This window comes from Macaca thibetana, chromosome 7 (genome assembly GCF_024542745.1).
Source record: "Macaca thibetana thibetana isolate TM-01 chromosome 7, ASM2454274v1, whole genome shotgun sequence".
Lineage (NCBI taxonomy): Eukaryota > Metazoa > Chordata > Mammalia > Primates > Cercopithecidae > Macaca > Macaca thibetana.
In genome coordinates this window covers 34,760,233-34,772,925 of record NC_065584.1, presented here as the reverse complement: position 1 = coordinate 34,772,925, position 12,693 = coordinate 34,760,233, and the positions used below count along the sequence as shown (strand labels likewise).

The 12,693-nt window shown below is 48.7% G+C and overlaps 2 protein-coding genes across 3 annotated transcripts in view; one reads left to right on the top strand and one right to left on the bottom strand.

Moving 5' to 3' along the window:
* Positions 1-4,081: 4,081 nt before the first annotated feature.
* The window catches only part of DCAF4 (DDB1 and CUL4 associated factor 4), a 34,380-nt gene continuing 25,768 nt past the window's right edge, over positions 4,082-12,693 (top strand). The window contains exon 1 of one of the 2 annotated variants that reach the window (XM_050798813.1): positions 4,082-4,249. The gene's annotated coding sequence lies outside the window, so the exon portion shown is untranslated. Of the gene's footprint in view, positions 4,250-4,457; positions 4,648-12,693 lie in introns of those variants that run through there. The other variant, XM_050798812.1, reaches the window with a different exon arrangement.
* Positions 6,525-7,356, bottom strand: LOC126959130 (60S ribosomal protein L36-like). Its single transcript, XM_050798075.1, has 2 exons — positions 7,039-7,356; positions 6,525-6,608 (listed from the first exon to the last, which is right to left on the bottom strand). Exons 1-2 carry the CDS (start codon positions 7,354-7,356, stop codon positions 6,525-6,527), a joined length of 402 nt encoding a protein of 133 aa, XP_050654032.1.

The window sequence follows — 12,693 nt, the reverse complement described above, 5'->3', positions numbered from 1 at the left end:
AGGCGGGTGGATCACCTGAGGTCAGGAGTTCAAGACCAGACTGACTAACATGGTGAAACCTCATCTCTACTAAAAATACAAAATTAGCTGGGCATGGTGACAGGCACCTATAATCCCAGGTACTCGGGAGGCTGAGGTAGGAGAATTGCTTGAACCCAGCAGGCAGAGGTTGCAGTGAGCCGAGATGGTGCCATTGCACTCCAGCCTGGACAACACAGCAAGACTCTGTCTCAAAAAAAAAAACCAAAAAAACAAAAAAACAAAAACAAAAAAAACAGAAAGGAACTAGGGATTTGTTCTAGATCAAGATTTTCAGGGACCGGCCAGATGAGGTGGCTCACGCCTGTCTAACACTTTGGGAGGCCAAGGCGGGCAGATGACCTGAGGTTGGGAGTCCAAGACCAACCTGACCAACATGGAGAAACTCCATCTCTACTAAAAACACAAAATTAGCTGGGTGTGGTGGCACATGCCTGTAGTCCCAGTTACTTGGGAGGCTGAGGCAGGAGAATCACTTGAACTCAGGAGGCAAAGGTTGCAGTGAGCCAAGATCATGCCATTGCACTCCAGCTTGGACAACAAGAGCAAAACTCCATCTAAAAAAAAAAAATTAAGATTTTCAGTGACCAAGACACTCACTTGGATACTACTGAAAAAACACTGAGAAATTCTGATGAAAATGATCCTTTTTCTAGGCCCCGGATGGACTGCTACCTCACAATGGACATGTTAATTTAATTACATTTCTCTTGCATTGATTTTATTTTGGATTAATCTCCATGATGGGATTTGACAGGCATCCTAGTTCCTGTGGCACCTTACATACACATCACCTTTTAAAATGGCCAACTCCTGCCGGGTGCAGTGGTTCACACCTGTAATCTCAACACTTCAGGAGGCTGAGGCAGGTGGACCATTTGAGCCCAGGAGTTTGAGACCAGTGTGGGCAATATAGCAAGACCCTATCTCGATAAGAAAAAAAGGTTTTTTTAAAATTTATATATATATATATATATATATTTTTTTTTTTTTTTTTTTTTGAGATGGAGTCTTGCTCAGTCGCCCAGGCTGGAGTGCAGTGGCACGATCTCTCACTGCAAGCTCTGCCTCCCGGGTTCACGCCATTCTCCTGCCTCAGTCTCCCGAGCAGCTGGGATTACAGGCGCCTGCCACCAGGCCCGGCTAATTTTTTGTATTTTTAGTAGAGATGTGGTTTCACCATGTTAGCCAGGATGGTCTCAATCTCCTGACCTGGTGATCCGCCCACCTGGGCCTCCCGAAGTGCTGGGATTACAGGCGTGAGTCACTGTGCCTGGCCTGTTTTGTTTTTTTTCTTTTTAGAAAAGGACAACTCCTGCAGTTGATTTAAACAAATGTTGATTTGTTTAAATTAATATTTAAATTTTATATTTTGGGAGATGGGATGTGGGGATGGCTAATGGGTGCAAAAACATAGTTTGAAAGAATGAATAAGATCTAGTATTTGAAGGCTGGGTGCAGCGGTTCACACCTGTAATCCCAGAACTTTGGGGGGCAAAGGTGGGCAGATCACCTGAGGTCAGGAGTTCGACACCAGCCTGGCCAACATGACAAAAGCCCATCTCTACTAAAAATACAAAAAATTAGCCAGGCATGGTGGCAGGCACCTGTAATCTCAGCTACTTGGGAGGCTGAGGCAGGAGAATAGCTTGAACCTGGGAGGCGGAGGTTGCAGTGAGCCGAGATCACACCACTGCACTCCAGCCTGGTAACAGAGCGAGACTCCGTCTCAAAACAAACAGACAAACAAAAAAACACACTTTTTTTTAGCCTTTGTCATGTGCAATATATTTTCCAACCTCTTTCTATAGATTCATTCCTTTTCATTACAACATTTGCCTTGGCTTCAAATTCTGGAGATGAAATGAAAAAATCACTTTTACGTTTGAAGTTAATATACATCATCTAGATACCAAGCTACCTTCACAAGGTAGGATGCTTAACCAATGGGCGCTGTGCACCAAGTCCTGGGTGAGGTACTCCATCATCAGAGCTTACTCCTTACAACCTTTCTCAGTAGGTGTCTTATCCTCATTCTAACCTGTGAAGAAACTGAGGTCGGAATGCCTCATGACTTGCCCAAGGCCCAGCAAGCTTCATTTGTTCACTGATTTGCAAACATTCTTTAATCTTTTCTCTGTGTGTGTTGCAAGTCCCCAAAGTATATCTCATGCCCACCTCACTGTCCCCTCCGTGGACATTCAGCAGACCCTGCTGGCCGGCTGCCAGCCACTCATTCACTCAGCAAGCCCAAGCCAACTTCTCCTGCCACCTTCCTCCAGTGTCCCCCAGCTCTTCAGTGGAAAATCCAGCTCCGAAAGTTAAGTCTGGCCTATTCTCCCTCTGAATCCTGCCGCCCATCTGCATCCTGCCATTCCATCCTGGCTATCCCCACCCTGGTTTGGCCCTCACTGCCTTTCACAAGGACTGTTGCTGCAATAAGTTCCTTAGAGGTCTCCCAGCTGCCTTCCACAATCTTTTCTCCCCAACCCCCAACACGGTGATTTCTCAGAAGTACAGTTCTAGTCCTGTCACTTCCCAACTCTAGAACCCTCAGAGCCTCCCATTGTCTACCTTTTTTTTTTTTTTTTTTTTTGACACAGGGTCTCACTCTGTCGCCCAGGCTGGAGTGCAACGGCGCTATCTCTGCTCACTGCAACCCCTGCCTCCTGGGTTCAAGCAATTCTCCTGCCTCAGCCTCCCCAGTAGCTGGGATTACAGGCGCCCACCACCAAGCCCGGCTAATTTTTTGTATTTTTAGTAGAGACGGGGGTTTCACCATGTTGGCCAGGCTGGTATGGAACTCCTGGCCTCAAGTGATCCACCTGCCTCAACCTCCCAAAGTGCTGGGATTTCAGGCGTGAGCCACTGCGCCCAGCCTGACTACTCTTTCCCCGGTAATTCCTGCGTCACCAAGCCCCAACCCACCCTGCCGAGTTTTGCTTCCAGACTCCTCTCCCATCCAGCCGACTTGAAGCGGCCTCGAGCCACGTTGTTTGTTCAGGCAGAATTTTTCTTTGCCTTCTCTTCAAGGCCGCTCAAGCTTCATGAAGCGGTTCTTTATTCTGACTATGCCCACTTCTCTCATTTCCCTCCTCACCCAGCCCCGCTCCACACCCTGCACTTATCTATAAACTCCTGAGAGCCAGGAGTTTGGCCTGAAATCCTAGCTTCCTCTTTAAGGGCTAAAATGCCTTCGCACGGGGTGCAATGGATGAACCCCACCGCCTGCTTTCTAACGGGTCCAGCCGCGGGCAGGGGCCTGGGTTATGCAGCCACAGGACGCACCAGGCCTGCTGCTGGACCCCAACAAGCCTGGCCTCTGTGAACCCAGCTGTCCTCACAAACTGTCTCTTCGGGCCACAAGCACATTAGACGCTTCCGTTTTCCTTTCATTAGATCTCAAAACCGTCAGCTGATACCCGGGACAGGCACAGCACACATAGGTCATTCTAGAAATATTGGTGGTGTGAGCAAACTCCAAGCTGGAGACGACACGAGAATGATAGATCCGATCCCTTCTCTCAACAGAAGAAATCAAGGCTTAGAGAAGGGAAGAGACTCGCCCTAGGTCCCACAGCAAGGAGCAGTACTGGAGCCAGCACGGAGGCCCCCCGGTTCCACGGTCAGGGCTCGCTACGCTACACCCTGAACGCAGACCCAGGGCAGCGGCCTCGGCCGCCTGAGGCCACTGCCCAAGGCATCGCCGCCTGTCATAACATCACGTTACTTCTGTCCCTCGCCTCACAGACTCCTTCTCTCTTTCCACTACAGGGAGAGGACTTCTCCAGGGCCGGATCAGCCTGCGGAGGGTGGAGGACACGGCCTCTCAGGAAAGCGGCTCCAAACAGTTCCGCTGCTCCGGGAGCAGCGCCCCCGGCCCCACCCCCACGTGCTCCTGGCCCCACCCCCAAGCGCTCCCGGACCAGCCTCCACGTGCATCCGGCCCAGACAGGCCAAGCCTGGGAGGAGCCGAAGCCCCACTCCCCGCCTTCTGCGTAGGATCGCCCCTATTGACGTCGACAGACAGAAGCCGCGTCCAGTGAGAAGGAAAGGACGGCCGCTATAGCCCTATCGGCTGCTACAACACCAAAACGTATCCACCTAACTGGCTGACGCTACACCTTGGTCTTTCCGGGTCCTTGCACGCTTCGGCCCAACTTCTGCACAACTGAGCCCGAGGGGAATCCGGAAGGGACCTGCTGAACTGGTAAGTCTGTGCTGCCTGGGGTGCCTACTGGCGTCGGTTCGAGGGCTGCCGCGCGCCCGCTGCAGAGCTCAGAGTGGGAGACGGGTGCGGCGAGGAAGGCCAGGGAAAGGGGCGGGGAGGGGCGGGGAGGAGCGAGCACGTGGAACGCCGGTGCCACCGGGCCTAGGTGGCAGCTGGGGCAGGGCGCTTAGCCCGTTCGGGGACGCGTGGGGCCCTCCGGCCGGAACAGCGCTACAACCGTAAACACGCAGGGAGGGCACCCCGAGTGTCGCCGCTGAGGGCGTTTCTCTAAGCGCTTCTCTAAGCCCTGCTGCTGAAGGCCCCACCAGACACCTGGCGGGGGCTGGGCTGCGGGCCTTGGGGCGGTGTCCCCGTGAATGTTCAGGTCAGCATAACAGGTAAGGCGTGGCTGACGCTTACGAAGTGGCCGGCACTATGCTGGCTGCTTCACAGGCACTACGTTTTCCCAGCACCAGCGCTATGATGTGCTTGTTAGACGCAGAAAGGGGTGCAGTTTGGTTGTCCGTGAGGGGTAGCGAACGAACTAGCAAGTGCTGGGGCCTGGGTTTGGCCCTTGCCTTCACTCTGAGTTGTGTGTTAACGAGAAAGCCAGCTCTTCCACGCCTCGTGGGTTCCCCGGGGGCTTCAGAAACCAAGACACCTTTCATCACGGTGTTCTACAGGCATTGTCTTGTGACTCCAGCGGCGCAGCCAGAAGCAAAGGAAACTGAGGGGACAGCTTCCTAGAGGAAACAGTTCCAAAGTCCCAAACTCTGATTTTAAATTACGATAGAAATTAGAGTTGAGGTGATGTTTTGTGGGTAACCAGGCCTGGGGGTCCTACCAACAGAGGTGGAATCCCTGTTCCACCATTTAGCTTACGCTGGGTATGGTACCTAGCCCTCTAAGCCTGTTTCCTCATTTGTAAAATAGGATTGAAAATACCAACTCAGGGTGGGGCGTTAGTACAAAGCCTGCTGCCTGAATTATTTCTTAAATAAATGTTAACAGAAAACTTTGTTGTTTTTTAAGTCAGCCGTCCAAAATGTTGTTTTACAATGAACAACTCTTAAATGCTGGGACTACAGGCACGCACCACCAGACCCAGCTAATTTTTAAATTATTTGTAGAGACGGGGCCGGGGGAGGGAGTGGTGTCTCACTATGTTGCCCAGGCTGGTCTTGAACTCCGGGGCTCAAGCAATCCTCCCACCTCGGCCTCTCAAAGTGCTGAGACTTTAGAGGCATGAGCCACCGCCCTGGCCTGTAGAAGCTACTTTGTATTCAGCTTTACAAACCAGTGGAGTTAGCGTTTTGCACACTACAGCCCGCTGGTGTGCAGACTTTTTTTTTTTTTTTTTTCCTTTTTGATACGGAGCTTCGCCCTTGTTACCCAGGCTGGAGTGCAATGGCACGGTCTCGGCTCACCGCAACCTCCGCCTCCCGGGTTCAAGCGATTCTCCTACTTCAGCCTCCCAAGTAGCTGGGACTACAGGCGCGCGCCACCAAGCCTGGCTAATTTTTTGTATTTTAGTAGAGACAGGTTTTCACCATGTTGGCCAGGATGGTCTCATCTATCTCTTGACCTTGTGATCCGCCCGCCTCCCAAAGTGCTGGGATTATAGGCATGAACATCACGCCCAGCCAGTCTACAGACTCTTAACAAAATTCTCCTGTTTTTGGATAATTAGGATGTTTCTCACTTTAACTATCACAGCATGGTGTAGTAAACATCATATATATGTGTAGTTTTATATATATATATATATGATGTATACTACACCATGCTGTGATATTTCACATACCCTAAAATTCACTTTTTAAAAAGGGTTCAATCCGGTGGCTTTTTTTTTTTTAATTGGCAAGATTGTGCAACCATCACCGCTGCCTAATTCCAGAACATTCTCATCCGCCCAAGAATCAACCCCGCAGCCCCAGGATACCCCAGTCTCTGAGCCGCGGTTGTTGGGCTCTAGTCCAGGGCCCCTAACCATGTGCTAAACAAGATGGTGAGGCCCTGCCTAGAAATCAGAACAGCCCCGAGGCCTCCAAACCCAAGAGCCCCGTGGGGAGATGGAGCCCCTCCCCCATTCTGAGCTTTGGCCTCGTGCTAAGGCTGGACCTACCCCCTGTGCTGTCAAGCCTACCTCCCGGGGGAGGCGAGGCCAGTCCCGAAGTGTGCGGGCTGCCATCCCCCACACTTGGCTCCCGAGCTGGCCAGTGTTGGGGGGCGGGGGCCCAGCACTGCGGGTGGCGTGGAAGCCCGGGGCTGCCCCCTACTGGGTGTAGCGCACCCGCCGCCCCTCGCCTACTCTGGGCCTGCGCCTTGGGCCTGTTGAGGCCAGGCCTGGAATGGTGCCCTGCAAGCAGGTAAGAGCCTGTAATTCCGGAAGCTGCGGGCTCCCAAACCAGACACCATTTTGGAGACCGGTGCAAAAATATTTGCCGCTTGTGTGTGGAAAACTGCAAGACTGTGAGAGAGAGCCGACCTTCTCGTGCATGAACCTTTATAGAAGGTGGTTCACATATTCTGTACACTACATACGCATACGCTGGGCACATACTGGCTCGCTGTGTTAAATCTCAGAATTGCTGCCGCGCGTGGTGGCTCACGCCTGGCATCCCAACACTGCGCCGAGGCGGGAGGATCGCTGGAGGTCAGAAATTCGAGACCAGCCTGGGCGGCTACAAAGCGAGACCCCGTCTCTACAAAAATATTTTTTATTTTTATTATATTTTATTTTTCTGTCAAGCTGTTTTTTATTTCAAGGAGAGGGCAGGGGAGGGGGCCCAGTCTTTCTTGGCGGCGGCTTTCCTCATGGCGGCCAGTACCTTGCTGAGCTCCTCCTGCTTTCTCTTGGCACGGATGTGCGTCCCCACCCTTTTCTTGATGAACTTGAGGGCCCGTTTCTCCTTGGAGACCTTCAGTAGCCCCATGGCGCGCAGCTTGTACGGGGTGAAGCCACACACCTCTCGGATCATGTCCCGCACAAACTTGGTGTGTTTGCTCTGACGCCCGCGGCGGCGGCTGTGCCTGGGCTTGCTCACGTTCTTGGTCACCTTGTGGCCCTTGTTGAGGCCCACGGCCATAGGGTAGCGCAGAGGCATGGCTGCTACTCTCCAATGGCGCCGTGGCGGAAGGCCAAAAATGTTTTTTAAATTAGCCTGGTGTGGTGGCACTCGCCTGTAATTCCGTCTACTCCGAGGTGAGGCAGGAGGACGGCTTGAGCCGGGGAGATGGAGGTTGCTGTGAGCGGAGATCACGCCACTGCACTTCAGCCAAAAGGAGAGTAGGAGGGAATAAGTAAATAAAATTAAATAAAGTGGTGTCTCACTGTGGTTTTGATTTGCATCTACCTAAGGACTAATGATGTTGGGTATCCTTTCATGTGCCAGTTGGCTATTTGTGTAGCTGCTTTTTTTTTTTAGACGGAGTTTCGCTCTTGTCGTCCAGGCTGCAATGCAGTGGCACCATCTCGGCTCACTGCAGCCTCCACCTCCCGGGTTCAAGCGATTCTTCTGGCTCAGCCTCCCAAATAGCTGGGACCACAGGCTCCCGCCACCAAACCGAGCTAATTTTTGTATTTTGTATTTTGAAACATGCGATTTCACCATATTGGTCAGGCTGGTCTCGAACTCCTGTCCTCGAGTGATCCACCCATCCCAGCCTCCCAAAGTGCTGGGATTACAGGCGTGAGCCACTGTGTCTGGCCCTAACTAGTGTCTTTTGATGCACGGAAGTTTTCAATTTTGATGAAGCCCAATGTGTGTGTGTGTGTGTGTGTGTGTGTGTGTTTGCGCGCGCGCGCGCACTTTGAGTGTCATATTTGAGAAATCATTGCCTAATTTTATACCTTTGTTTCCTTCAAAAAGTTTTATAGTTTTAGATCTAGATCCATTTGGGTTCGTTTTTGTCCCATATGGTATGAAGTAGGGATCCAAATACATTCTTTTGCATTTTGATATTCAAATGTCCCAGCAGTTGAAAAGACACTTCTTTCTTTAGTTGAATGGTCTTGGCACCTCGATGAAAACCAATTGACCATAGATAGGCATATGGGTTTATTTCTGGTCTCAATTCTACTCCACTGATCTGTATTTCTATCCATATGCCAGTAACATGGTGTCTTGATTACTGTAGCTTTGTAGTGAATTTTGAAATTGGGAGGTGTGAGCCCTCCCAACTTTGTTCTTTTTCAAAATTATTTTGAGTATTCTGGGTCCCTTGCATAATATGAATTTAGGATCTGCTTATCCCTTGCTTAAAAAAAGGCATTTGGAATTTTGATATGGATTGCATTAAATCTGTAATTTCTGTCAACAGTGTTTTATAGTTTTCTGTGTACATGCCATACATTAATTTTGTTAAATATATTCCTAAGTACTTTTTCTCTCTCTCTTTTTTTTTTTTTTGTAACTGAGCCTGAGCAGGACCAGAGGAGTACTTTATTCTTTTTGATGCCATTGTAAATGTAACTTTTCTTTAATATTCAGGCTGTTCATTGCTAGTGTACGGAAATACAACTGGTTTTTCTATATTGATCTTGTATCCTGCAACCTTGCTGAACTCATTTATTAGGTCCGGTAGCTTTTTGATGGATTCTTTAGGATTTTCTGTATATAAGATCATGTTTGGTCACCTTTTATTTCTTTGTCTTGCCTAATTGCCTATCTAAAACTTCCACTACAATGTTGAATAGATGTAGTGAGAACCAACATCTTTGTCTTGTTCCTGACCATAGAGGGAAAACTTTGTCTTTGGCCAGTAAGTATGATGTTAGGTGTGGGTGTTTTGTAGCTGCCCCTTATCAGGTTGAGGAAACTACCTTCTGTTTCTAGTTTGAGTGTTTTTTTAATCATGAAAGGATGTTGCATTTTGTCCAGTGCTTTTTCTGTGTATCAACTGAGAAAATCATGTGAGGTTTTCCCCATCAATTAATACGGTGTATTATATTGATTGATTTTCATATGTTGAACCAACCTTATATTTCTGAGATAAATCCCACTTGGTCATGGTATATAATACTTTTTATATGCTCCCGGATTTCACTTGCTAGCGTTTTGTTGAGGATTTTTGCGTCTCTATGTTCATAACACATATTGACCTATATTTTTCTTTTTTTTTTTTTTTTTTTTCTTTTTTTTTTTTTTTTGAGAGACAGAGTCTTGCTCTATTGCCCAGGCTGGAGTGCAGTGGCATGATCTCGGCTCACTGCAACCTCTGCCTCCCGGGTTCAAGCGATTCTTCTGCCTCAGCTTCCCAAGTAGCTGAGACTATAAGTGTGCACCACCATACCTAACTAATTTTTTGTATTTTAGTAGAGACGAGGTTTCACTCTATGTTGGCCGGGCTGGTCTTGAACTCCTGACCTCAGGCGATCTGCCTGCCTCGGCCTCCCAAAGTACTGAGCTTACAGGCATGAGCCATTGCACCCAGCCTTGACCTGTATTTTTTTTCCTATATCTTTGTCTGGTTTTGGTAACATGGTAATACTGGCCTTATAAAATGATTCGGAAAAATGTAGTAAATATCTTGGAATTATTTTTGGAGGATCAGTTCCCAGAAGGAAGGCACGTACATTTATAAGTTACTTGATAAATATTGTCCAATCATTTTCCAAAAAACCAAATTGTGTTTATTTATTGTTTGAGATTAACATTGTCTTGGCAGAATAGTAGTCTCTTAGAAATTATAATTCTTTATGCCTTGAGGTACTTAAAAGTTTCTCTGAAAGACAAAGACAAGCCCAACCTTCTGAAACACACCTGATTTTAACATCTAGAGCAGCTCCAAAGGTACTAGATGTATCATGTTACCAGCAAATTGTTTTTGAGTGCTTCCTACATAGGACAGGGTTTTTCAGCTTTAGCACTATTTTTGGCCAGGTAACTCTTGTTGTTTTTGAGATGGAGTCTTGCTATGGTGCCCACACTGGTCTCAAACTCTGGACTCAAGCCATCCCACCTCAGCCTCCCAAGTAGTTGGAACTGTAGGTATGAGCCATCACAACCAGCTGAATAATTTTTTCTTTTTTCTGTCTCTTTTTTTTTTTTTTTTTTTTTTTTTTTTAATGTTTGTTTGAGACAGGATCTTGCTGTGTTGCGCAGGCTGGTCTTGAACTCCTAGGCTCAAGCAGTCCTCCTGCCTCGACTTCCCGAGCAGCTGGGATTACAGTCATCAGCCACTGCACCCAGCCCTGGATAATTCTTACTGAAGAATGTATGGAAGCTGCCCTGTGCATTGTAGGGTGGTTGGCAGCATCCCTGGCTTTTACCCACTAGGTGCTAGTGGCAGCCTACCCCTCCTTCTCCCAAGTTGTGACAAACAAAAATGTCTCCAGACGTTGCCACATGTCCCCTGGTGGGTAAAATAGTCCTTAAGAAGCACCGATCTACAAACTGTGATGCATACTGGGTTTTATATTATTACTAGATAAAATTGTCTCTAATGGCCGGGCACGGTGGCTCACGCCTGTAATCCCAGCACTTTGGGAGGCTGAGGTGGGCAGATCACTAGGTCAGCAGTTCGAGACTAGCCTGGCCAATATGGCAAAACCCGTCTCTACTAAAAATACAAAAATTAGCCAGGCATAGTGGCGCACGCCTGTAGCCCCAGCTACTCGCGAGGCTGAGACAGAAGAATCACTTGAGCCCAGGAGGCAGAGGTAGCAGTGAGCCGAGATTGTGTCACCATATCCTTGTTACTTTCAAATATGTCTCTTTAGGCTCAGTTTCTCTCTGTATTATCAGACCCATATTTCCCATTGCCTGCATCTTGAGATTGATTTGTTCAAAATCAGACTTACTCTCCTCTCCCCAAAGTGTTCTTCCTTTATTCTTAGTCTCCCTGCTCATGACTTTACCAGTTATTCACTTAACCTTTCTCAACTCCTCTCTCCACCTCTCCCATGAAATTCGCTGCCTAAATCAAAATCCAGGCTCTGCTATCCCACATACCATGTCCGTAATGTGTAAGTGAGTTCATCTCACCTGGGTTGCTGCTGCAGTTCTTACTGTCACCTTCTTCCCCATGCCGCTGCCTTTCAGGTGCCCTTTCTTAGCAGCCCTAATCATGTCACTCCTCACCCACCCAGAGTCCTCGTGACCATGCCCTGTCTGCCTCTGCAGGTTCATCCCCCCAATTTCTTGAACTTCAGGCTCTGGCCATACCAGATGGCCTACAGGCCCGCCGCCCCCGCTGCCTTTTTTTTTTTTTTTTTTTTTGTGACAGAGTCTTGCTCTGTCGCCCAGGCTGGAGTGCAGTGGCACTATCTCAGCTCACAGCAACCTCCACCTCCCGGGTTCAAGCGATTCTCCTGCTTCAGCCTCCCAAGTAGTGGGGATTGCAGGCACCCACCACCATGCCCGGCTAATTTTTGTATTTTTAGTAGAGACGGGGTTTCATCATGTTGGTCAGGCTGGTCTCGAACTCCTGACCTCAGGTGATCCTCCTGCCTCAGCCTGCCAAAGTGCTGGGATTATAGGCGTGAGCCACCGCACCTGGCCTAATTTTTGTATTTTTAGTAGAGATGGGGTTTCGCCATGTTGGTCAGGCTGGTCTCAAACTCCTGACCTCAGGTGATTGCCCACCTCGGCCTCCCAAAGTGCTGAGATTACAGGCGTGAGTCACCACTCCAGGCTTCCCTGACATTTTCATTCTTCAGACGGCACTTACCTCCCTCCCCCACCTCCAGCCCAGGCACGTGGAGCAGTCACTCCCTTCTCTCCCACCACACCTGGAGAGACCTGGGTCTGTACCCTTATTCTGCGCTGCAGGGGTTGGTCTGTGCATCTGTCTCCCATATTAAACAATCAGTGCCTCGAGACCAGGGAGCACAGCTTATTATCTCTGCCCACTCCCTAGCGCCTCACATGGAGTGGGCGCTCTGTAAATGTGTGCGGAGTAGTAAATGGAAATAACCCAGAGCAGAAAGAAGCTACTTGGGACTTAAAGTAGCCACAGGTTTCGTTTTGCTTTGCTTCAGTTCAGCAGAAATTTGCTAAGCACCAACTAGGTCATGGATGCTAGGAATAGAAAAAAGAACAAAGTTAGATGTTTGCCTTATAGAATTCACCTCACATCCAGTATAAGATGGGAGTATGAACAAAGAGTCATGCAGAGTGATGAGTGCAAGCATGGACTGTAAAGCGGCCGTAGAGAATGAACTATGTTTGTGTTTGGGGAAGACACACTCCCCACCCCTGAACAGGCTTCTTAAAAGTACTAGAAAGGTACTGTGTTCGTACTAGCCTTTAAACTCTTTCTGTATTTGGAAGGCTTTATTAGTGTGACTTTTTAAATGATTTTTTTTCTTTTTCTTTTTTTTTTTTTTTTTTTTTTTGAGACGGAGTCTCGCTCTGTTGCCCAGGCTGGAGTGCGATGGTGCAGTCGTGGCTTACTGTAGCCTCCGCCTCCCAGGTTCAAGCGATTCTCCTGCCTCAGCC